This window comes from Parasteatoda tepidariorum, chromosome 10 (genome assembly GCF_982258835.1).
Source record: "Parasteatoda tepidariorum strain Cologne lab strain chromosome 10, Ptep-v5.0, whole genome shotgun sequence".
Lineage (NCBI taxonomy): Eukaryota > Metazoa > Arthropoda > Arachnida > Araneae > Theridiidae > Parasteatoda > Parasteatoda tepidariorum.
The window spans coordinates 47860753-47888288 of record NC_141764.1 but is presented as its reverse complement, the minus strand read 5'-3'; the positions used below and the strand labels follow the sequence as shown (position 1 = coordinate 47888288).

General features: G+C 28.3%; 1 protein-coding gene across 3 annotated transcripts in view; it reads left to right on the top strand.

The window, feature by feature from the left end:
• The window catches only part of LOC107451423 (hemicentin-1), a 136674-nt gene that overhangs the window by 59456 nt on the left and 49682 nt on the right, over nucleotides 1-27536 (top strand). For all 3 annotated transcript variants that reach the window (XM_087153122.1, XM_087153123.1, XM_087153121.1), the window contains exons 30-45: nucleotides 25-309; nucleotides 1288-1575; nucleotides 6020-6343; nucleotides 8195-8476; nucleotides 9509-9660; nucleotides 10365-10497; nucleotides 12171-12452; nucleotides 14349-14479; nucleotides 14560-14716; nucleotides 17205-17486; nucleotides 22213-22386; nucleotides 22502-22615; nucleotides 23484-23774; nucleotides 25160-25314; nucleotides 25763-25886; nucleotides 26528-26806. In XM_087153122.1, the coding sequence (XP_087009248.1) occupies nucleotides 25-309; nucleotides 1288-1575; nucleotides 6020-6343; nucleotides 8195-8476; nucleotides 9509-9660; nucleotides 10365-10497; nucleotides 12171-12452; nucleotides 14349-14479; nucleotides 14560-14716; nucleotides 17205-17486; nucleotides 22213-22386; nucleotides 22502-22615; nucleotides 23484-23774; nucleotides 25160-25314; nucleotides 25763-25886; nucleotides 26528-26806 (3453 nt within the window). The remainder of the gene's footprint in view (nucleotides 1-24; nucleotides 310-1287; nucleotides 1576-6019; nucleotides 6344-8194; nucleotides 8477-9508; nucleotides 9661-10364; nucleotides 10498-12170; nucleotides 12453-14348; nucleotides 14480-14559; nucleotides 14717-17204; nucleotides 17487-22212; nucleotides 22387-22501; nucleotides 22616-23483; nucleotides 23775-25159; nucleotides 25315-25762; nucleotides 25887-26527; nucleotides 26807-27536) is intronic.

The following is a 27536-nucleotide window of genomic DNA, read 5'->3' as shown; positions in this document are numbered from 1 at the left end:
CTTAACTGTGTTTTTTGTTATCAGCACCACCCTTGATTGATAAGAAAAACATGAAAACAATTCATTCTGCAAAAGAATATGATTCAGTAGTGTTGGAATGTCTTGTCACTGGATCTCCATCACCAGAAATAGTTTGGCTAAAAGATTCTGATGTTATTCCCCTTCAGTCGTCACAGCATGTAAACTTTTCTGACAATTTTCAAAAATTACAAGTTAATAATTTGACATTAAACGATGCAGGAAAATATACCTGTCTTGCTGGAAATGAGGTTGGAATCGACGATTTAGATTTTAAGCTTGATGTTCGAGGTTTGTGGTACACTCTTTTTATTCCATAAGGTTTTTTTTTCAACAGTTTTATTTTTGGAACTAAAATTCTATCGAACCTTATTCTTATTCTTAAGATGAATTGTATTGATTAATAACTTATTTGTAATTCTGTTTTACTTTTAAATTCATTGTAGGTTTTTATTATTTTATTTATATTCTGTTAACCATAACATTAAATTGATTTTTAAAAAAATAAGTTTTACTGTTTCTAATTTTAGTTTCAAAAGCTAGCTTATAAAATAGAAAAATAAAATATGTTTTCATCTTTAATGCAACTGTGAAATTTAGCACCCAATTATATATATATACTCTAATTTCAATTTCAATTGTAAAGTTTGGGCAAATAAAACAGTTGTTTTTATCATTCTGTGTTTGGTTATCAGTTTTAATCAATTAAGAATGTGACCAGCTATATATTAAAATACCTTTTTTTCTAAGCAATCAAAATTCTTAAATAACTTCGAATTTAATAATGGCAGATATTGTAATAAGATAATACTGGATCAACGAATCGAGTTTTTAAAAATGGTAAAGGATTCCCAGGTTCTAAAAAAAGGATTTATACCATGTTAAAATTCACTTTATGCCTATTTTTTTACTAAGTTTAAATCGAAACATTTCCTTATGTTAGCAATGTAAGAGGTAAGTTTTTATTCAGAGATTTTCTATAATATCCAAATTCACAATTTCAGACTAAATTCGACACATTTGAATGTCACTTATTTTTAAGTATCAGAAAAATAAATAATTTAAATTGAAATAATTTTTAAAAAAATGGTGAAATTTATTTAAAAACAAAATATTTTCATACTTTTTCATGTTTTACATTCAAGATCTAGATAAATAATAAAAGAGACATGATTGTATTTGATAGTCTTATTTTTGATTTTACATATTTATACCAATTAAAATCCTTTTGCTAAAAATTTCCTAAAGAGAGTTTTTTTCTTATTTCAGTTCCTCCAAAACTAGAAAATTTCGAAAACACTCCTGAAAATATGTCGGCCGTTTTCAATAAGCCACTGACATTCAACTGTCCTGCGTCAGGAATACCCCCTCCAATAGTAAAATGGTTTAAAGATGGGAAACCCTTAGATGTAAGTTCTGATGCTAATATTGTACTCTCTCTTGATTCAAAGCAGTTAAAAATATTTCGAACGAGAGAAAGTGATGCTGCGACCTATACATGTGAAGCTGTGAATAATGCTGGAAAGATTGAAAAAGACTTTATCTTAGATGTGCAAGGTAAGTAATAAACTGAAGTTTTTAAAGTTAATTGTTTACCACCTTATAACACCAAATTGAAATTTAACTAATAGAAAACTCTTTTATTATTATTATTATTTCATTTGTCATAGTTTTTTTTTCCATTATTAATTTTTTATATTTTACAAGATGCTTCTGGATACTCTTACTTATATTTATTATCACCTCTGACATAGCTAACTATACAAGTGAACTGTTATTTCCCTATGTATTTTTTAAACGCTATATTAAATAAGATTAAACCCAAGTAAATATAATAAATAGTTCAGATGCCATGATGTTCATAATCCAATACTTTTTTTTACTTGTTTTTATTCATATTTTTGACGTTGCTATCAGAAAAAGTGATGTATTGTTTATTATGTTTTGTTTATTATGTTTTTTTACTCGAAATTAGAGGAGACCAAGGGTGAATACTTTAGAAATTATAACGTTTTTATTCACAAGAAATGCAATTTCTTATTTAACTCTATTCATCCTACAGTTAAGATAGATTAAAATTTATTCAAGTACAGTAGAAATTCTTTTTATGGTGGCTCAATTACAGTCTAGGTAACTCTATTTTTTAAGAGGTACTTGGAATAAATCCTTTTTTTCCTATACTAACAGTGAAATTCGTTCAAATATAAATACTTGAGCCATGATTGCTCTGGGGAAAGAGCACTTGCCTTCCAATAAGGTGAACCAGGTTCGAACACCAGTGATGGCTGGTAGATACAAATTCCACACCCAACTTGCACCAACAACAGTGTTCACATAAAAGTATTCTCCGTAGTAGACGAATCACGGATTAGAGTCCCCTTGCTGTTAGGTTAACTGTGAGAAGTTTTCAGGGTTTTCCTCTCCATGTAATGCAAATGTGGGTTAGTTCCATCAAAAAGTCCTCCATAAAGGCGAATTTCACCTAATGTTTTATCAAGTTGTTTTCTTGTCTTCTTAATTGGCTCCAAAATTATAAGTCTACGGAGTTGAACATTAGTAGTTGTAAACTCGTCTACTGTTCAATGATGGTTATAAAATAAACCAAAATATGTTTACCTGTAAATGATGCTCACATTTGACTCTGCATTCTGCCAGGATTTAAATTTTTTGAAAGTCATCAGATGCAGATTTTGTGAAAGTCATCTGTCATTAGACATAGAAATTTGATAAAGACACAGTTTTGATAAAGGGCAATTCCATGAAAAAGGGGGAAAACACTGGAAAATACAAATAAGAATATTGTTATCATTTTGGATGTTTTCTGAATTAGAAAGGTTTGAAGTTTGATAATTTATAATTATTTTTTTTGAGAATTTAGTTTTTTAGTGTTGGTAACCCATTGAAAATTGGCTTTAACTTGTTCTGATTTGGGTGAAGAACATGGTCAGTTTCTGAAAATCAGTAAGTTAACAATATTTTAATTTCAAAATGTTGCAAAGAATAAATACTGTTTATTACACTTAATAGAAATATTGTGCAGTGTTAAAATAAGTTTTTGTTGTTAAATTCACTTAATTATATAAATTTCAACTAAACATTAATGCATGTAACGTAAGTTACCAAAAACTAGAAAAACTTTTTGTGTGTAAAAAAGAACAAGTGATACAAAAGTAAGAATAATATTTTTTCTTCCTTAGAGGCTAACACTAAATAAGCAGCAATAGTTTTCTTTTCAAATATTACTTATTTATTGTTTTGTGCCCCATTCAATATGTGTAACGTAAGTTGCTGACATGCATGCAATGTAAGTTACCAATGTGAAATGAGTTTATTCCTCTTGAAAATTGGCATACAAACTAAATAAGATGTATGCAGTTACAATACCAAAGTTTAAATAAATTATCACTGCCTTAAGATATTAATTTCAATGAAACTCTTTGCTTTAAGTTATTAATTTGGGTGTTCGCATTCATATGTTTTCAAAGTTGAACGAAATCTTTCAACAGGCACCGCGAGTTAAGGATGTAGTTATAATTAGAGATGCTAATGATAGCAAAAAGAAAGTACAAGCACGGCATCTTCATCATTCAGTTCGAGAAATGCACCAAATGTTTATGGAAGAAAATCCAGAATGCAAAATTGGAAAAACTAAATTCTTTGAGCTCCGTCCAAAGCATGTCTTGCTTAGTAGCAAACTTCCAGGCAATGTTTGTGTTTGTAAGCATCATGAAAAGTTCGGATTGACTAAGGAAGCCTTCAGCAAAATTTATAATGTTCCATCTTACGAAATTGTTTAGAAATTTATTTTATGTTTAGAAAAAACAGCTGAGTGCGAGTCTCTAGAGCAGATGAGTGGAGTGTCTAGTCTATTCTCAAAATCTCTACAGATTAAAACAATTAAGCAGATCCACCATTTAAGAGTACAAGAAGGCATACCAGAAGAGTTTTTTTTAGTGAAAGATGTTGAAAAAATAAATGATGAATCCAAGATAAACGCTGGGGGTTGATGCATGGTTAGATAGGAGGACATGTTATATCCTGGTGTGGTAATGTCTGTTGCAGAGCAAGAATTTAAAGTAAATGTAATGGCTGCTGGGGGAATCTATTGTAAATGGCCAGAAAAAAGAGATGAAATATTCTACCAGAAAGAAAGCATGGTGAAAAGAATTGAGCCCCCTGTACTTGTTAATAACAGAGGAATTAATAAGTTTGCAGTTATGTGTGAATCAAAAGTATCTGAATTTACTTCATGTACACTTTTTCTCCCTTGCACTATACTGTTTAAATAACTTAATTTGCATTTGCACATTATTTGATAAAAGTTTGATACAAAGGGAATTTCGTAACGTAAGTTACTGTAACGTAAGTTACCCACTTAAAAAATTATATTCAATTAAACTTTTGAAATAAAATCTTAAATCTAGGCATAAGAAATATTTAAGCATGTCAGAAAAATGATACATATAATCTTAATCATGAAACTTTTATGTAAGAACAGAATTTTGCCTTCAAGTATATTGCAAATTTATGCCATTCCTTTTTCGGTAACGTAAGTTACCACACTAATTTTAGGCTTTTACACTGTTTAAATTGAAAAATAATAATTATTTTAATTAGATTCCTTTTGGTTTTGATTGTAATTTTACGAAATCACTTTATTTTAATATGTGTATTCATATTATTTGTTTGCTTCTAAGTTCTCAATACAATAAAGTTTATGTGAATGTAACGTAAGTTACCGTGGAATAGCCCTAAATCATCTTGAATACAGTGTCAAAAATTTGAAGTAGGTGGTTTCTATTTGATTGAGGTAAACTTTGAGAAATTTTCCCAAATCAATGACAATAATGATAAGGCGAAACCATGACAAGATCCTCTTTTGCCACTAAAACTTGTATAAATGTATACACTAGACATGTATACACTAAAGATGTATGCGCTAGACCATGGGTCGCCAAACTTTTTTGATCATCGACCCCTATATAATTTTTCGAAATCTCCATCAACCTCCATAAAAGTCATTTTCTGATAATTAAGATAAAACTCTATTAGATACTGTGTTTGTACATTTATTTTATGATTTAAACATTTATTAAAGTAATAGTACATTGTGTAACAATAGTTTTATGAAAAATATATTAATGTTGAAATTTAAATACCTTAATATTTATTAAATAATAAGTAATTATAAATAAGTAGAAATAATAAGTAAAGTAACTACAGATTTATTGCTTCTTAACCAATGAGATGAGTGTGCCTGGTGTTTTTTTTTTTTTTGCAAGGTTCACTATATTGGGTTCAAAATTGGTCCATTTTAATTTTAAATCCCCTCGTAACTCCACATTTAATTTATTTCTGTACTTAGTTAAGATTGAATTTACGTGACTGAAACCGGCTTCAACCATATAGGAACTTGGAAAAGCTAGCATAAAAAGGCTGAGCTATTTCATAAAGTTCTACATATTTTTGCATTATATTTATATTTGTTTAAAATTTACTTATTGTTAAATTTTTAAAAAGCAAGTTTGCTGAATTATTATCGGATCTTGAAGCAAAGACGCTTTTGCTTCAAGATCCGATAATAATTCATCGAACTCATCTTGCAGGTTGATGTTCACGTTTTTGATTATGTGTTTATTAATTTATGTTCTATAAAGAAACTGATATTAAATCAATTATAAAAAATATTCACAAATTTTACATACTCAATTAGATATGTGTGATTTACGTATTAAGAACTGTTTTTTCTTTGACCCCCAATCGACCCTTCCGATTCGGATCCACCCCACTTTTGTTAAATAGACCCCTGGGGGTCTATATAGACCACTTTGAAGACCTCTGCACTAGACCAAACAAATGTATATTATTATATAATGTATAAATCTGGTTCAGTAACATTTAATTGCGTTATTATTTTTGTCATAATAGTTTTATTTCTTATAATTTAAAACTTATTTAATACTAGTCAATAAAAAAAAATTTTAATTTTAATTTTTTTCAGTACCTCCCAAAATGATTGAGACAAAGAGTGTTGTTGATTATTATTCAGAAGATGATGATGGAATTCAAAATGAGCTGAAAGCAGTTGAAAATTCCACCTCCAAATTAGAATGCTATGTTGATGGGAACCCTAAACCTTTAATTATCTGGATAAAAGATGGCCATTTGTTGAATCTTGAAAGTGAAAGTAAACATTATAAACTATTTTATGAGGGCCAGGTACTGCAAATTCAGGATGTGAAGCAGTCAGATGCTGGTCGCTATACCTGTATTGCTTCTAACACTGCTGGAACTAAGGAAAGAAGTTTTAGTCTAAATGTTCATGGTAAGTGTTTATACTTTGGTTGATCGAATTTTTTTCAGTAGATTTGATTCCAATACTGTTTCTTTTTGAGTGTTAGTATACTATTGCTCCCTCTAACTATTATTACTTCATCATATTTTCTAAGTTCATCATATTTTCACTGTAAATGTACAGCAAAAAAAACTGACATCAAGACAAAAAAAAAATGAGTATCCAAACTGCTTTTTGACTGCACTTAATATATTTTTAAAGCCTTTATCAAAAATGAAATTAAAAAACTATACACATTAGGAGTCAGAATTTCAACAAAGAAAAAAAAAAGAAACAAAGCTGCTTACAATCTAATGAATTGCTGCTGTGGAAAGTGGGGCTAGAAATATATCCCATACTGGAATCTGCTGTGCAAGTGAAGTAAACTGCTGAGCAGATAAAAAGTTCTCAAAAGTAGCTTTAAAAGTTCTCAAGATGTGACGAAATACTCAGAAAATAAAATTAATATTAAAGGGTCAAAACTATGCGAACCATATTTTCAAGATTGCGTCTGCCCTCTGTATTTCGGGGGTCAGAAATCAGAATCTGTTAGCAAAAAAGGTTTATTCATTCAGAGAATGTACATTTTTGTGGACTGATTTTGTAATTTAAAATATCATCTGCACTAATTAATTAGCATATTTGAGGTCACTCCCTCGAACCATTAAGATTGAGTCCTGGAGAGTGAAGATCTGATCATTAGATCAAAAGTTATTCTGGGTGGTCCATGTTTGAACATGTGAACTGAAATGCTACGGAAGTAGAGTTGAAACCACACATCATGCTCTCTCATACTAAAATCTGCATGAGAGAGGAGTTAAAAACTGATTATTAGAAACAGTTCGAAGTTTCATCAAGAAATTGGACAGATTTTGATATTTTTTACTTTATCTTCCTCTCCAATAGTTAAATTTTTATATATTTTCTATTTCCTCTTCATTTTAGTATTAATTTGAAACCCCTGATGTTCATACTTTTCTTACTTCATTTTTGATAAAGTTTCTTAAAAATGTTTTTTAATATTTTTTATTACATCCATCGTTTGCTCTCTCGAGCATAAGAAGTCTTGCAGTCCAATATAACAAAGAAATATCTCCAGGGGCGGAGAGCATCTTGAAACTAGAAGAATTACAGGCCTCCTGGAGGGCAGAGCAGTTCCATAGATGCCCGCCATTCATATGGGCCCTATTTGTACATAGAGTACAGGATTTTTAAAAACATATATATTAAAGACAGTGGTTATGGAATATCCTTTATACATGCACAAACATATATATGCAATGCTAAAAGAGTTATGTATTAAATCTAATCTATAAATAGAATATAAAAACCCATAATCAGTTTAAATCTTTCCTACACGTAGTGTAAGAATATTGAGTTAATTAGCTTAGAAAATGTGATGATGGCTTGGGAAATTGATCAGTCCAAAGATCTATCATATGCAAATCTGTCTATCAATGTAAACAAAGATCTATCAATGTATAAATATATTCTCCAAAAAGATATAAAAACTCTTTTCTGGTAAGAATACCCCTTCTTCTTATTCTAAGTAGCAACATTAAAATATCTCATTCTCCCTTGCATTAAATAAAATTATAACTTGTTTCTCTCCGTACACGTATCTTTAATCTGCTCTTTTGGTATTTGTGACTTCTAAATTGAAAATATCTTAAAACCATAACATATGTATGTTTACTATTAGCTTAACAATTTATAGAAATTGTAAAAGATCTAAAAAAAATATGGAAATTAGCATATCTGTTTATATTGTTTTTTTTTATTTATTTCATTTAAAATTAATAAAATTTTATTTTTGTAATTCCTATGTGTGTACTTTCACAGCCCTCCCTAAATTAAAAGGTTCTAACTTTGAAACTCAGGAAGTGCTTCCAAATCGCCCGACTGTTCTCGAATGTCCTATAGATTCCATTCCACCTGCTTCAATTACTTGGCTTAAGGATGGGAAAAAGATCCAATCATCTGAAAATATGTTAATAAAAGTATTGGATGGAGGAAAAATACTTCAATTTATAAAAACTTCATCTGCAGATGATGGTCATTATACTTGCATTGCTGAAAATGATGTTGGAAAAATTGAAAAACACTTCAAGGTAGATGTTTTTGGTATGTAATTAAACCTGTTACCCAAAGGTATTGTTGATATCCATTTCTGTTGATTGTCCCCTAAAATAGTTTTTACTGAATTTTTTGAACCTTTTAAAATGCCTAATTTCAATTACTTTATTATTTGTGAAACACATGTTAGAAAATAAACGTTGAAATTATTTATTTATCACTGTTTAATTTATCTATCATCACCTAAACAATCTTTATTTTGTTATAACAAAAAAATACATTTAGCTTCTTCATTTTTCTTATAAACTCTGAAAAGAATATAGTTTCTGTGAAATATTTGTCTTTTTTAGTAATAAATTAGAAGAATTGCATTCTTAGGTGTCAATTACAAGAAACCTAATTTAACTCACTGTGAACATGAATTATTGTGTTGTATGATATATTGTATTAATCTCAGAATTAATTTAAACTTTATTATCAATATGATTAATTTTTTTTAATAATGTGAATGATATTTGTGCATTAATCATTTGTTCATTCATAATTATGTGGGAAATCTGAGGGGTTATGTTCATTTTACCTCATTTTATTAATAATTATCACATATTTAATATAAAAACGTCGAATCAATGTCATATTTGTATTTTAGATTCATATATCATATCATATTGTAGATTCTGTTTATTAATATATGCTGACTTTATACTTATCTAATTCATTGGAAACTTTATTTATCTATATATATATGTTTTTTTTAAACATTTCTTCTAAATGAATGCATTACACTCAGTGATGATTTTTTCAAAAAAATGAGTAATGCTCTTATTATTTTTAAAAAGTGATATATTTTATCCAAGTACATAAACATTTTTTTGAATTTGCAGTGCATTTAAGTTGAAAAATTAAAAAAAATTCCAACCAAAATATGATATAAATTATTATTGTGATTAAAAATTTTTTTCAAAAAATATTAATGAATATCTCTTTTTTTAAAGAAAATTATAATTCTATTTACTTGAAATATTGTTCCAACATTTATGGTTTTCTTTAACTTATAGCAGGTTTTTTCTTAATTTTTAGATCCTCCTATCATTGAAGGTCTTTCTTCAAAATTAGAATTTTTAGAGAATATGCCAGTTACATTAGATTGTGCTGCTAAAGGAAAACCGCAGCCAGACGTTGTTTGGTTAAAAGATGGTCAAATAATTTCAGATGATATCTTAAAAAATATGGTAAAAATCTCCATATTCTTTTTTCTACTTCTTTCTACATTATGTCATATCTGTATATAAATGTCTGAATAATATATTCTGTAGAAAATTATAAAAATGTTTTAGTATTCATTGTAGAAAAAATAATTATTAAGTCAGTTTTGTACATTTTGTTGGTTTTATTGGCTTTAAGAAGAAAAAGTGTGCTCATTGTAGAAGAATAATCATATTAATCAGCTCAATATCTGCACTGGTTTTGATAAATAAATATTTGCTTAATGGAATTAATAAATTTTATTTTTTATGTGTTTTAAGATTATTAAATTTCTTCTTTTATATAGTGTAATAAAATACATGTACCATGGAACATTTACTTTTACATGAGCAATTTTTAAAATTAAATTTCAAAAATGCAGTTAAATGTATCAGTATATTTTGTTGGCATAAGTGTTTTTTTTTTCTGTGGTTGATTTTTAAAGGAAATCTTACCAAGAGTTTAATAATAGCTAATCCAAAAAAGAGATTGCTCTGGGTTAACCAAGGTAAAGCTTCTCAAATGTCCTGAGCTCAAGGCACATCGTTATTTTCACAGAATTAATAAAACATTAGAAAATGATATTGATTTAGATATTGTATTATAACATTAGTTTTTTATTACACCATATTTTTAAATGAAATTTAGAAGTACACTAAACTCTGTTCATTCAACTCATTTCATTTTTTAGAGTATGTTTTTGGAGTTAGAAAATTCGCAATTGAAAATCCTAGAAGCTAAAACAATTCACTCTGGGTTATATAAGTGTGTTGCAACTAATGCAGCTGGATCAGTTGAGAAGTCATTTGATATCTACATTAAAGGTAATAAAAATTTGCGTATAGTGCATTTATTCTTCTGTCTTATATACATAGTTCTTTTGTAATAAGTCCTAGAATAATTCTTGTAATAACTAGATGATCAATCGAAAGCTCTTTTTTATCTTATAATAATGAATGCTCTTTTCAATGTTATGCTGGATATCCAAAAATGAAATTGTAAACATTTTTATTGTTAATATTTTTGTAAATATTAACATGATTTAATATAACATATTATCAATATTAATATAACATTACAAAAATATAACAAATATTTTTGTAAATATTAACATAAAAAATAAAATTGTAAATATTTTTATTGTTATCTTTAAAGTGATATTTTAACATCTTTAAAAGACAAAACAGGGTTCCATTAAATAAAATAAGGTAACATATATCTTGGCCAAGTATATTGAGTATTAGTTAATGTAAGCTCCATTGCCTTTAGATTTATAGCAACAATACATGTTCCAGCAAATATTTTTGTAAATATTAACATAATTTAATATAACATATTATCAATATTAATATAACATTACAAAAATATAACAAATATTTTTGTAAATATTAACGTAAAAAATAAAATTGTAAATATTTTTATTGTTATCTTTAAAGTGGTATTTTAACATCTTTAAAAGACAAAACAGGATTCCATTAAATAAAATAAGGTAACATATATCTTGGCCAAGTATATTGAGCATTAGTTAATGTAAGCTCCGTTGCCTTTAGATTTATAGCAACAATACATGTTCCAGGCTCAACAAATGATGCTGACAAAAATTAAACCTTAGTTTTTAGATTAGTAACTAGTTATGCTGACCAACTAGTCTTTATCTCTTGTTTCTTAACAAAAGTAAATTTAGTCTCAGAATCAAAATTTTATTTGTTTGATGATTCTTTCAGTCAGAGAATTTTAAACTATAGTCTATTAACTCCTGGGTGTCCCCATGTCTAAACACCAAAATGACAACAACAAAAAATTCCTTGGTGTCTAAACACCAATTTTTGATGTTTTGACACTGGAAGGTTCTTGTTTATAGAACTAAAACTATAGTATGTCCGTTTCTGAACTTTCATTTGTGTTTTATTCATGTTTTCTTCTTTAGTCTACATAGCACATAGTATACCCTATCCTTTTTTAATATTGACTTTAACTATAAATAAAGCAACACAATATATTATTTTTCTTTGCACAGCATTATTAAATATACTGGTTTTTTGCTACTGTTATAAAGAAGTCAAAATATAGAAGTAAAGTTATTGTAGAAGTAAATCTCAAAATAAAACTTTCCTATGCAGAACCATGCATTGCAGTTTTGGTTAGTGAAAATAACTGTTACTATTTTTTTAAAAAATGTTTGATCTTTTTACTGGTATTTTTTATTCATTTTATGTATTTTATTCTATAAATGTTCATCTCTCTAAATGTGCAAGGCTATATATTGTATAAAATACCAGAGACATTTTGCCAATTTTTCTTAATTTATTTTAATGAGTTCCTTTGAAATCTTTGAGCTATAGATCAATGAAAAATGCCTAAAGTTAAGATGAGGTCTACGTATTACATAACTTCAATAAAATCTGCTTTAGATTAACATATTAGTACTGGTCTAAGAAAAATCCTTCCTTATCATTAAAGAAATAGTTTCCTCATTTATTTATTTATTATATTTCAGTTCCTCCTAGAGTAGTAGATACATCTGAGCCAAACATGACAATTTTAATCAATCAACAGATATCCATGCACTGTTTTGTTGAAGCTGAACCTGAAGCAACCATCATTTGGACTAAGGATGGTAGAATAATCAATGACAACAAAGATCCTTTTATTCATATGCTTGATGATGGACAGAAACTTCAAATTCTTCGAACCCGAGAAGCAGATAGTGGCCACTATTCATGTGAAATCTCTAATGATGTTGGAAATAGCAGCCGTTCCTTCATGTTAAATATTCTTGGTGAGTAGTAGAGAATTTATCCTTTAAAAACTGTTTAATATCTGTTTGTTTGTTTGATTCAATTATTAAATTGTGCATGATAGAAAAAATATGAATAGTTTAAGTCCTGAATAAAAAGTGTGTTGATATTTCCATTATTTATTTTTATATTTAAACTTCTGTTAAAAAAGAAGTGTGATTAAATTCTTTATTTCACATAAATCTTTAAAATTGTATCTTTATCTTAAAAAAATATATTAGAAAAAATAAAGTATTTCCTGGTGTATTTAGCCCAAAAATGGTTTTGTTCTAACATACTTACTTATAACTTTTTTAAATATTGTAGAAACACTGGTTAAAATATGACATACCTTCATTACAAGTAAAAGTGAAAATTAAAAACCTCATGTATTATTAACTGCATCACTACGAACAATTCTTTCTAGTTAATAACTTCAAGTAACTCTGTTTAAAGTATTAATATGAAAGAAAATTTTTTAGATGTACCTGAACTATAATTATTTTAATTAAATTTTCTTAATAAACATATCTATTTTATTATTTAACCATTAGAAATAAAGTTAAATAAAATTTGGATAAAATTCATCAATGTGGAATAGTAAAATTATCAAGCAATTTTTAAGATTTTTCAAAAGATTTGAAAAAAGAATTCAAATTGTTAAAGGTAATCAGTTTATGAAACTGTTTTAGTTTATTAAATAAATAATCCCAAGAAACTGTAGCAGTAAAATATGGCAATTAAGTGTTTTAAACTTCAAATCAGTTTTCTTCTCATTCACGTCTAGCAAGTTTTGAGAATAGGCACCTATTTTTGAGCTTCAAAACATATTGACTTTTTTTTCTTCTGTTCATTTTTGAAGCCAATAATGTTTTGTTTTTTTTAAATCAAGTATTGTTTTAATTAGAATTAAAGTTTCAAATTTGTTTGGCAATCAAAACACACTTAATCAGAATCTTTATTGTTCATCAGGATAATTTTCTTACCAATTACACTTTAATTCAATTTGTTTTACCAGTTTATAAACAGAGCATTAATTCCCTATTGTTAAGTACTATGAAAACTTTTACATTTTCTATTTAAAAAAAACATGTTACAATTAGTTTTTAAATTTCACGCTACTTTCAAATGGGTATCTGTAGAATAATTTGTTTCATAATCATAAAATATATATTTTGATATGTTTTTAATGTATAGATTTGTTTAATTTTATTCTGACTTATTTGGCATCAAAAAGTTTATAACAAGGAAACTAAAATTTATTCCTGAAAAGGTACTGTTTTAAGAAGAACTCTTTTACTCACTTTTAAAGATTTTTTTTATTTAATAAAATTATATTCATGTAGGTATTATTTTGTCAGTAAACTGTTTAGCTGAGTTTTTAAGTTATCCAAAAGCAAAATTTATTGTAGTTATTTATTTAACAATAAAGGGAAAACAGTGAAGATATTATAGAAAAAATTTCTTCGAAAAGGAATGGAAAAAGAAATTCGAAAATAAACAGAAGTTAAATTTATTGTTGAAAAAATAAAGTAATGTTTACTTTATTATGTGGAACTGGGAATAAAGGGATTGTTTTAAAATTCTTGGCATTTTTATGTGATTAAGATTCCTATAGTATTGTGATGCTAAAATTGCTGTGTAAATTATTTTTGGGAGGTTTATTTTTTTTCATAAATTGAATGAGAAATAATAAAAAATTAACAAGAAATTAATGTTAGAAAATGACATTATTTGCTATTGATTATAGCAGAATTTTTAAAACTTATAACAGTAATAAGGATTATTATAGTTTTGTATTTATAAATTTTTGTACTAACTATATTTGTATGTGAGGGTCATTCCTTCATAAATTCTTATGACTTTATTATGTTTCTGAAGATGATGTTTTCCACCAGTTCCTCCGAAGGTTAAAAATCATATACAGGGTGAGCCAGTTACTCATGAGCTTAAGGGGAACAATGCAACCATTAAATGTTACGTCCATGGAAATCCACCACCAACTATTTCTTGGTTGAAGAATGGAGAGGTAATTCTTGTTACGATATCCATTTATATATTTTTATTTTAAACCTTTTGTTTGGTGATTAAAATTATCTTATTTCATAGCCTCTGTATCCGGACTCAACAAACAAGATAAAGTTCTACCACAATAACCAAGTATTGCAACTCTTTGATCTTGAATCCCATGATGCAGGGCAATACAAATGTGTTGTCTCTAGTCCACTTGGATTTGAAGAAAAGACATTTAATTTAGATGTGTTGGGTTTGTTGTAGTTTTTGTATCTTAGCTGACTTATACTTAAATGTTTGCTTTTTTATGCGACATCATGGTTATTTACAGAACAGACAACCTTCACAGAGCTTCTGTATTTTCTGCAGAATAAAGAAACATTTTATGCACATACGTTGAGCTTTAAAAAATATAGAATATGATGTTTTCAGCTTTACATCACTAATCAACAAATTTTGTTGGATTTTAAAAAAAAATTATGCCTAATTTTAAGTTATGGATGAATTTCTGCTTAAAGGAACAAATAACTGAAGAAATAACTAGAACGACTATGTCATCGAAATGATAAATCATCCCAAGAATGGTTATGGGAATAGTAACCTCATGTAGTTTTTTTTTCTTTGTGTGACTTTGTAAACTTGTGTAACCCTAAGATGGACTTCTATGGAAAAAAGAGGGCCAATTTTTGCAATTTATAATGCTTATATTTTTGAACTTAATCAAAACTAATTTGCTTTTGGTTTTTATCATGTATACACTTAATGTTTTGACTTTGCACTTTCACAGAATTAGAGTTTTTATTGTTGTAAATTTTTATAGTTTAAGTGGAATTTTTAATGTTTACCAAAAAATATGCAGTCATATTACTATAATATAATGAAATGTAATTCCCTTATAAAACCAACTGATAAATTTTGCTATTTTTTTAACCGTAATATTTAATACAATGTACATTAAATTATATTTTTAACCCATTTGATCTTAATCATTTTTACTGGAAATTCTTTTGCAATATGTCTTGTAATGTAACTTTGTATATTCATTTTAAAAAACCAGCTTAATTCCTTTTTTTTAATACTTTAAATATGGCATAAAGTCAATAGGTGCTACCTGTTACTTGAAAGTAATAATTTTGTTAAAAATTATTGGTTGATTTTAAAACCAGATAAATAAAGAAATTAATTTTAATATGATTGAATCAAGAGGACTATAAAACTACTTTGCGCGAATTATTGGACAAAAAGGAATTTTAAATACAAATGCATTTTACAACTTTGCTACGAACCTAATTAAACAAAATTAATAACATAGCTTTTTCCCTTAATAATATAGAACTTCAACTTAGTTAAACCCTATGTCTGCTAATATTTATTGAAAAAAAAAGAAAAAACTTTTCCAATGTTATGTAATAAATTTATTATGGTGGAAAAGCTTTAAAATTTATCTTTTTAGTAAGCATCTTATTTTTTTCTTTATCCTTTAATGATAATCATAAATTGACTAAAAATTATGATGATGTGTGGTAAAAATGAATTTGTACATTATAAAAAGTATTATAAATTTTTACTTACAAGTATGTTTTTGAAAGCTTTAAAACCTTTTTTTAATATTTTAACAGATAAACCTTAATTTTGAACATTTAATGTTGTGAAACCTGTGTAACAATTATTTACAAAAGTAAACAGTTATTGTAAATATTCTGTAATCCTTAAAAATATATTTTGAAAAATACTATATTTTGAAAAAAAAATTAAATTCGAATTCTGTTAGGAAAAAAATGGATTTTTTCATCTTTGATCTATACATTGAATGTGTATATATATACCGAAGAGCCATTGCAATATGACCACCCTCCATCTATAACAATGAGCTCGCCCAGGTTTTCATGGTTTCTCGCCCAGGAACAATGTTTTCATGGGGCACATTAGGACCCATAATCCCCATAGAACAATCCCTGACGTCCGTAAGCTACTTGAACATAGTTGCAGACCAGGTTCACCCATTCATAGCAACAGTTTTTCCTGCGGGCGATGGTGTTTACCAACAGGATAATGCACCATGTCATAAGGATCTAATCGTGGAGGAACATTCCAGTGACTTTCAAGTCATGTATTGGCCCCCAAATTCACCTGACATTAATCCAATAGAGCATTTGTGGTCCTACTTGGAAAACCAATTTCGTGCTGCTATGCTACCCCCTCGCAATGTGAGGGAATTGCAGGACCAGTTGGTGAGCGCTTGGTACCAGATACCTCAGACTACCTATCAGCACCAATGCCACGGCGGGTGCTAGCAGTTTTGAGGGCTAAAGGTGGTCCTACATGTTATTAGCAGGGTGGTCATAATGTAATGGCTCTTCGGTGCATATATATATATAGAGAGAGAGAGAGAATGATAGATAGATAAAAATGATTAATTCCATTTTTTCTAACAAAATTTCCACCTATCTAAACTGAGCTTTACCTGCTATAACTTAATCTAAAAAAAGTTAGCAAGCTTTGTAATGTAAAAGTGTACAATGATGTATAGCGAGTTCATTTTAAAAGAAGTCAACTTTAATAGTTTATTTTGAAAATTATATATTCTATTGATGCTATGAATAAGAATATCTTCTGATTCATTGTTTTAAAAAATTAAGAACATTTCATTTTGGATATTTTAGATAGTTATTAGATATTTATAAACTATTTACATAAAATATTAAATTTAAAATAGTTTCCTTTTATTTTTAATTTTCCAGTTCCTCCACAAATTGATGGTGAAACCTCTGTGGATTCCGTAGCACATGTCAATAAACCTACTAAACTCAAGTGCAATGTTGAAGGAAATCCAATACCCAGCATCACTTGGATGAAGAATGGCGTGTTCATTGATCCTTTCTTAGAACCTAACGTTCGATTTATAGAAGAAAATTCTGCTCTTTTGATTAAATGGACCAGAATAGAAGATTCAGGAAAATATACATGCATCGCATCTAGTGCTGCTGGTCAAAATGAAAAATCATTTAATATTCAAGTTCATAGTAAGTTGCTTTATCTTTTTGTTAAGGCCACTCTAAGATTTTGAAAAAACTTTTCTTTTTGCTCAAAAAATATCTTATTTACTGTAAAATGATATACTCAAATGCTTATATAGTAGCAAAAATATGTGTGGTGATGTTCAGTTCATCACCACACACATTAAGATAAGAATAAAAATGAATAACAATTAAAAATAATATACTCTTAAGTAAGAGAACAAGATCATTAGAATGATCACTAATTGCAAGGTGTTAAAACTATTTATTTAAAGTTGATCATTTAAGATATTTAGAGTTACAAATTTTGTTCCAGGAAGGCATTCACACTAATTAATAATAGGTACATAAAATGAATTTACATGAAATTATACATTATGAAGCTGCACTGCTACAATATAAAATAAATAAAAAAATAATTAAGGGGTGATAGAAAATCTTATAATATAACTTAGCTGTTGAGGATCCTCATATTTTTTTTGTGTCTTAACCTCAGCTCTCCAAAACCATGTGTGTCCTTTCCTTTCTCTCTCACCTCCTCTAACCAAGCCCCCAAAGCATACTCAACTCTTATTGGCTGTTACCACCATCACAAAATAAGTAGGGCTATACTTGCTATTTCTTTTTTTTTTTTTTAATTTTATTTTTGGCTAAATTATTTAAGGGCAGAAAAAGGCAGGTGAAAACTTATGAAAGAGAAACTAAAACTTTAAAGTAATTATAGCAGTGCAGAGCAGTGCAGCAAAGATAAAAGTAACAAAACATCATAAAAGCAATACCACATATATATAAAAGTAACAAAACATCATAAAAGCAATACCACATATATCTTTCCCCCTGGGGAAAAAAAAAATTTAATAAATTAAATTTTTTTTTTTGAAAAAGGTCACTGACTAGTAGGATCTTTTGGAAGAAGTCACTGATTAGTTATTCTTGCATAAGGATGGTTACCGTTGCAACACAAACTATGGAGTCTGATGTTGAAGAGAAGTGAGGTGGGAGAACTGAGTGATCAGGATGAGCAGTGTGTCTGTTTGAAAGTTCAATTCAGTAAATTAACAAGAAGGTGTTGTGTTTTATGGATGAGGTTGCAGCAGGGATCAATGATGCATATAGGTATCATGAAATATTATTTTTTTTTTAAGACAATGGCTACCACGCAGCTGAGCATTTACCAATGAAAAGCGAAACAATCAAGAGATATTTGTGGCCTTATGATGCCTCAGGAGTACCTATCTTTCACACGCCATTGAAGAGTTCAGAAGTTAGAGTGGCCGGCATGATTTTCTGGCGAGGATTCAGCAAACACTTTCTCTTTGAGACAGATCCACTCACAGGCAACAACTCAGCAGTCACTTCCATAGGACTGATCCACTCAGACTCCCAACCAGACTAATTCTGAAAGAGTTCCACTTAAACGTCCTTAAAGTTCACATTAAATTGCTTTTAGTTCAGTAACATGAAGAGATTTAGTCACGAAGCTTTCTTGATTACCATGATAAGCACTTTACACATACACAACATAAAGAATTATAATATATATATACAATGACAAAAACATAGTATAAAACAGCACATTAAATACACATTATTACAAAGTAGTTACACCCTTTTATTTTTTTACAAATCCCTGAGGATCTCTAGGTCTGAGATTATATCTCGGTTCTACCACATCTGACGAATCAGATTCTGATAAAGAATCATTTAAAAATGAAACGGGTGAAATAGATGTATCACGAAAGAAATCATATGAAGAATTACTTTCTTCACTTTGAACATCTGTTTGTACATCACGATTTAATTGAGCCCTACAGGGTTGTGATACAAAATAACCAAAACTTAGTAATTCTTTCTCATTAATGGGCTTCATTAAGGCAGGATATAATTTTTTATCCACAGCAGGGTGTCTAACCTCACACCCTTTAAGGTTATCACTAATTACCGAATTTTCTTCCTCAAATATGGAAGACGATGGAAATATTTCTCTCTCTGGAATTTTTATTATACGATTGACATGAGATGTGGTAGTCTTTAATGGGTTAGCTACTAAAGTTAATTCAAACAGGACAGGGGAACATCTCTTTGTCACCCTATAAGGACCATGGTTTAATTTTGAGAGTTTTTTCGAGGTGTGAACTTTAATTTTAGGTGTATGAAGATAAACCAAATCCCCTAATTTTATATCTTTGATATGTCTAGTTGTGGCAGTAGAAGCAACCTGGTTATCAGCAGCTTTCTCTAAATTTTCTTTTACAATGGCAAATGCCTGTTGCAATCTAGGAATCAATTCTTGAACATAGGTAGGATTATCATTGTATGTCCTAAACTTTGACGAAAATATTAAGTCATATGGCATCACCAGATCACGACCATATATTATGTATGCTGGGGTTTGCTTTATTGTACGATGGAATGCTGTGCGAAAAGCCATTAGAGCCAAGGGAACACGTTCACACCAATCTGTTTGGTTTATACTAACAAGATGGCTGAGGGAATCAAGTATTGCTTTTATGATGTTTTGTTACTTTTATATATATGTGGTATTGTTTAAGGAATTTACATTAGGAGTAATGGTTTGTAAAGATGCTTCAACTCGACTAGTTATCTTTATGGCTTCTTCGAAGGTCTGAGGGTCTAAAAGGATTACCTGAGCTTTTAACATTGGTTTCAAACCGTTAACAAATTGCGACAATTTAACTTTTTCTTGGAATTCGAGAGGTAGATTCGAAGATTTGGCTAAGCCTTCAATACGCATAGCAAAGTCTCGAGATTTTTCACCAGTGTTTTGTTCAGCGGTTGAAAATGCAGCAAAAGTTTGGGCAAAAGAGGATTTTGGAGTGAAATAATCTTTGATACTTTTCTTCAGAGCTTCATAATCCAAATCTTTCCCTTCTAATGAATTATTATATAATTTTCTAACAACGCCCTCCATTTTTAATTTAGTTATAATCAATAGTTGTTCCTTTGACCATTCAGCTAATTTTGCTGTGGTTTCCAAGGATTCAAAAAAATCATTATAATTCTGATCATTTAAGGTGGGGATCAAAGACAACAAAAATGGGGATTTCAAACCTTCAGCCATATTTAATAGCTTATGTTTGCTAATAAATAATATATAAATAACAGTATCTATAGATACTACCACATAACAAAATATTAATTAATGTGTCTGCCTATCCTGGTCACGGCACCAAAAATATATGTGGTGATGTTCAGTTCATCACCACACACATTAAGATAAGAATAAAAATGAATAACAATTAAAAATAATATACTCTTAAGTAAGAGAACAAGATCATTAGAATGATCACTAATTGCAAGGTGTTAAAACTATTTATTTAAAGTTGATCATTTAAGATATTTAGAGTTACAAATTTTGTTCCAGGAAGGCATTCACACTAATTAATAATAGGTACATAAAATGAATTTACATGAAATTATACATTATGAAGCTGCACTGCTACAATATAAAATAAATAAAAAAATAATTAAGGGGTGATAGAAAATCTTATAATATAACTTAGCTGTTGAGGATCCTCATATTTTTTTTGTGTCTTAACCTCAGCTCTCCAAAACCATGTGTGTCCTTTCCTTTCTCTCTCACCTCCTCTAACCAAGCCCCCAAAGCATACTCAACTCTTATTGGCTGTTACCACCATCACAAAATAAGTAGGGCTATACTTGCTATTTCTTTTTTTTTTTTTTAATTTTATTTTTGGCTAAATTATTTAAGGGCAGAAAAAGGCAGGTGAAAACTTATGAAAGAGAAACTAAAACTTTAAAGTAATTATAGCAGTGCAGAGCAGTGCAGCAAAGATAAAAGTAACAAAACATCATAAAAGCAATACCACATATATATAAAAGTAACAAAACATCATAAAAGCAATACCACATATGTAAATACTCAAATATTGAATTTTTGCATAGTTCCTATAGTCTACTACAGTGTTCCCCAACCTTTTAATCACCGCGGCCCAGGGGGGAGTGCGTTGATTGTTTATATTTTAGATTATTTTTTATTTATTAATTTTATTATTAATTTAATTGTATTTAAACATGCCTTCAAAATAAAATACAGTTACGCCAAAAAATAAATATAAAGTTATTTAACATTTTAACTTACTTGAACGTTAAATCAGTAAGTCACAATCGAGAGAGAAGACGAAGTTCTTCATTAGTTCCAATGTAAATTTCTTTTTTATTGAAACGTAATTGAAAGAGAAAATAGTTCCGAAGATTTTCTTTCTTCTTTTTTTTTACTCTAAAACATTAAAAAATTAATGTCACTACCTTCTGGGCCCCTTTTTTTTTAAATAAATGAAATTTTAATGAAACACAAATATTTTTAATTTGAGGTATAAACGTAGGAATTTAAATTCAGTTTCAATGAAATGGGCGGCCCGGTACCATTTGATCACCGGTCTGCGGACCGGTGGGTTGGGGAGCACTGGTCTACTGTGTGCATCTAAAGAACTTAAAAAGCTTAAGCTTATAAATCTTTACAAATTTAAACTCCTATCATCTACATTCTTTACAGAAATATGTAAAATCATTTCATTTTATCGCATAATATACTTGTTACAAACATATTTCCGGGTATTATTTTTGGGCAAAGGAATTTTGAATTTTGCTTCAAAGAAATTAAAATATTCTATTAAAAATTTGTATGAAATAAATTCTATATTAGGTAGTTTTGTAGTTATTTTCTTTAGATTTTCATTTTCTTCCATAGCACCTGCTACAATTGACCGTTCCAACCTGAACAATGATGCCTTAGCCCTTTTAAATCAAAGTGCTGTACTAATGTGTCCAGTGTCTGGAATTCCTTTTCCCACAATTTCATGGTTAAAAGATGGAGAACTCATCTTACGTTCAAATACCGACTCAAAATATCAAATTTTAGAAGGTATATGATTTTATTTAGTATAAGTTTAAATAAATTCAATAAAACGTTATTGAATTCTTTATTAAATAAAATATTTTTGTATAAAAAATGCACCATATATTCTGTTTTTGTTTAGATGGGAAACTATTGAAAATAAATTCAGTGAAAGAAAATGATGCTGGAATATTTACTTGTCTTGCCTTCAATGATGCAGGAAGTGATGAAACAGAATATGTTCTTGATGTCATGGGTAATCATTAAAAATTTTGTACTTTAATTATTTCTCTATTAAAAATGAAGTGTGAACTTATGTACTTAGTTGCTTATGTATTTGAAATATGTTATAATAAATATTTTAATGAAAATTACTTACATTAGGTAATATTTATTCAATCCAGGTACATATTAGTTCCTTTTTCAAGAGCTCGTAATTTTTCTATATATCAAGAATTTATTTCTAAAGAATTCATAATAAAAATTGGCTCTCTTAAAATAAAAAAGAGCTCTTTCTTAAGAGATCTATCTTAAAATATTTTTAATTAATTTCCAAACAAAGGAAGAAAATTTGAGGCTTTGGCATAATAGAACTAGTGCATATTTTTTTAATGGGCTCTCTATAAATAAATATTTTTTTGAATAATATTTATTGAAATACTACTAGGGAAGTCAATAATATTAGTATTATTAACTAGGGAAGGTTTTCTTTCCTAATTTTTTTAAATTATATCTTTCGCATATCAGAATTATCAGAAAATGCATGAAAATCAAGAAAAAATGCAAAATTTGAGTTTAATATGTTTAAAAGTCTATTTACTTTCTTCCCCCCAAAAAAGATGCAATTTTTTTAGTGCAAAGTTTCTCTCTTTGAAAATGTCATAAAGATATTAGCGGGGTTTGACCCTTGTTAATATTAAACAAATAATGATAAACTCACGAAGGCGAATACTGCATCGCTTGTTGCTTTAATAAATAAATATCTACTGAAACCTCCTTTCCTTAAAAAAATATGTTTGTATTTATAAAAATCGTAATAGATTTTTAAGCAAAACTTGTAATGATCCTGTAATTTTTGTGATTTTATTTTATTCTTTATTAAGCATAACATATATATTCCACAGTACCCCCTCAACCTGATCCACTTCTCATGAAATATGAGCAAAGATTGAAAGAAGGTGAAAATGTAGTGTTGCATTGCCCATTCGATGACTCTCACTATGGACTAACGATATCCTGGAGAAAAAATGGGAAAAACATCAATTCTGAATCTCTTCCACCTCACATGGAGCTTTCACCTGACAATAAACAAGTTAAAATTATGAAATCGCAATCTAAAGACTCTGGTGTTTACAGCTGCATTGCCAGCAATTCTGCTGGAGATTCTGAACATGAAATTGATTTGTTAGTTATGGGTAAGTCAATGTAAATATATTTTAAATTACTATAAACTCTTTAGGAAATTTAAACTTTTTAGGAATATTAATGTTATTTATAAAAAAATAATTTCCAAAATGATCTATAATAAATATGTAATGTCTATTGAAGTACTAATAGAACTTAGATAATATGTTCAGTTTTTATGTATGCAACTTTAGTTCAAACCTTAGATATTTTATTTTCTGTTAGAAGAGTTCTCATTGGCAATCATTGTGGCGTTAAATATCCTCAGTAGGTTAAACCAATACCTCTTAGCATTGTGCGTAGCGTTTTGAAAAAGTTCTTAAAACTGCTTATTTTCGTTTTTTAAAAGCCCCTAAAGGTGCTTTTTTTCATTGGGTGTTTTTAAAAAGGAAAATTTCAATTATTTAAATTTATGAAGATATAAATTTTTTGAATGATTTTACTCAAGAAATTTTCAGGACTTTTGAGTTGAACCCCTGCTTGAAGCTAATTTGAAAGGTTTTAGTTATTGTGTTGTTTTTGAAAGCAAAGCATTGCTTGAATTTATAAATTGAGGAATTTTACACTAAAACACTTTCTGCTGCATCTTAAAATGAATATGAAATAGTTGTTTTTAACTTCTTATTATCATTTTTTCATAATGTAAGTTAATGCATTTTTTTTCTCACTTTATTGAAAATAGATTTTCATTTGAGGATAATGCACATTTTATTTTACTTCAAATTTACCCTGCACTGCATATTCCAAGTTAGTTATAGAGAAAACTGAAACTCCATTAGTTCCTTAGAGCAGTACCCCTATTTTTATCAAATATTTACTTCAAAAGTTTGATAATCGGTCTATTGAGATAGGCTAAATATTGTAAGACTTAAATAGCTTAAATAGAGGTTTAGCTCCGCTAACCGTGTGGGCCAGCAACAACAACAACAACAAGACTTAAATTGTTTAATTTAATGCTATAAATTCACCATGTTTGGCAGTTGTTACAAATGTTAATAGAATATTTGAATTGTCTTTTAATTGTATAAAAAACTGCTAAATATTAGTCAATTTTGTTTTTATCACAAGGGTTATGTATGTTATAAACTTGTTTGCTAAATTCTTTGTAATATATAATTTATTAAGGGATAAGAAAACTCTATTATTGATTGATATTGTGATACTAGTTGGGCTAATGGTATTAGTACCAACCTGGTAGCAGAATATGTAGAGTCAATCTGCTGCAATTGGATGCTGTGCTGTGATAATAAGTAGCGTTTGCTGGTGTCCTGGGGATTTCTGCTACCAGGAGTACTGATAGTACTTTCTTTATATAAAATTGCGAAATTAAGAGATGTAGTTGATGCTTGAAAAAGCATCAACTGAATCTCTTCATTTTTACTATTTTCTCTTTTAGCACCTTCCAAAATTGAAAACCCTTCAGAAAATATTACTTCTACTTATGTCAAGGAACATCATTCTATTGTACTTGAATGTACTATTGCTGGACATCCTCCCCCTAGAGTAAAGTGGTTCAAAGATGATAATTTACTGGTAGAGCAACATAATACTGTAAGTACTTTAAAATTCTTTAAACATCATTTTTTTAACATGGAATAGACATGCTTTAGATTGTTCAATTATTTTCTTAAATAATGCTGCTTATAATAAAAGTTCTTTTTCTTCTTTTAAAACAAAGAAATATAAAATATTTTTTTATTTTTTGTTTAAGTTGCTTTTGAATATTGTTAACTTCGTTACAATAACGATAAAGAAAAAATTTTAAACATTTGTTGTGTGTAAAAATTATTTCTTATAATTAAGTTTAACTAATGATAAAATTATCAAGAAAAATTGTTATTAAGGAAATTATTGTTAGAATTTTATTTTTTCCTTTTTATAAATGTTTTATAAGCATTTAGTAAGAAACAAAAGATTGGGGTTCAAAATTTTTTTTTCTTTAAAGACTTAAAAAAGCTCAATAAAATATAGCTAAAATCATTATTTTTTTCTTTTATAGAGTATTCTAATGTACGGAAAATTAAAAATTTCCTCTGCATCTGCAGAAGATGTTGGAATCTACTCTTGTAAAGCTGAAAATGAAGTTGGATCTGACGAAAAATTGTTTAATTTAACCGTTTATAGTAAGTGAAAAAAAACTTTGTGTACACTACTTGTATGTTCTATGTATTTATGTATATTCCCCTTTATCTTTTAATTTATTTTTATTCAAAATACTATGAAGAAATTTTTGCAAATTTTATAATAAATTTTATTTTGGTTTTCTAAAAAATTTTTCTTTCAAATTAATTGAATTCAAATTTTTATTATATTAATCGAATTTTTTTTTCTTAATTAGGTAGAATACTCTTTTTGAAAAATTTAATTGTACCAACATATTTTAAGAACTAATCTTCATTGTGTTATTAAATACTGTAAGTGATAATATATAGTATTTAATTAAACAGTAAATATAACTGTTATTATAACGAAGTAATGACCTTCAAGCTAATAATTTTGTTTCAGATTTTAAAAAAAAGGTTTAAAAGCATGACCATTTTATATAAAATGACTTTTTTAGATATTAGATATTTAGATTAGATATTTTCTTTATTTTCTCAATATTTCTTATGTTTTTTAAAACATAGACAGTGTATGTTTTTTTAAAAAAATAGAACAGTTTTCTTTTCTGTCTTTTGCATGGCAAGCCAAGTTGATATTTCACTTATTGCAGAATTTATTTTTTATTACTTGATTTTTGTTTATATTATAATTTTAATTTCAGTTCCCCCTACAATCAATGTCTCAAGTCATGGGCTTCACAAAGTAGCTCTGCAAAATTCTGAAATTACATTATACTGTCCAGCTAGCGGTGTTCCAAAGCCACGTGTTATTTGGTACAAAGGTTCTCAAATGCTTTTGCCTGGTCCTCGTGTGGCCTTTTCAAATTTTGGAGAAACTGTTAAGATTTCTTATGCTGTTGCATCTGATGCTGGAAAATACACATGCTTAGCTTTCAATGAAGCTGGGGATACTGAAGCTGAATTGTTTGTTAGAGTTCATGGTAAGCTTTTTTTATTAATTACTAATTGTCAGTAATTAAATAGGTGTTTGATAAAACACTTCCCTTATAGGGAACTTAAACTTGCTATTGTAACAAACAATAATTATGAGAAATCATCACTAATGTTTGGGCGATGGGAAGAGTGAATATTTGTATTGAAATTACTTAATAAAAATTTAAATAATTTTGAATAGCTATCTATTGTAATTGTTCCTGTTGGCTTACTTACATTAGCCCTGTGGTAAAGGCTTCACCAGGGGTCTGTTTACAAGAAATTTGGGTCCGTTTACAGACCCTTCACAAAATATCTTTTCATAAAAATGGACCCTTCACAAAATATTTTAACTTAAAAACGGACCCTTCGCAAAATAATTTATCTTTTAATCCAACCCTTCACAAATTTTTTTGTCTTCATTATTGTTTTGTTAATCGAATAAACCCTTTCTAGGAAGGGGGGAGAAAGACAGATATAAACAAACTAAATTTTGTCTTCAGCAGAGACTTCTTCCTTTATTTATTTGTCCGTAACAGTATAGGCTAAATTCTGCATTCAACAGTATAGGCTAAATACCAAATATTTGTATGTTGCATCTCTAATTTAGTAGCAGCAATTGCTGTTTATTTTTTAAAATTTATTTTTTTAATTATAGTTTAAAACAAAAGTGTTACTCTATAAATGTCTTATACGATCAGTGCTTACATACGCATGTGAGACCTGGACAATGACCCA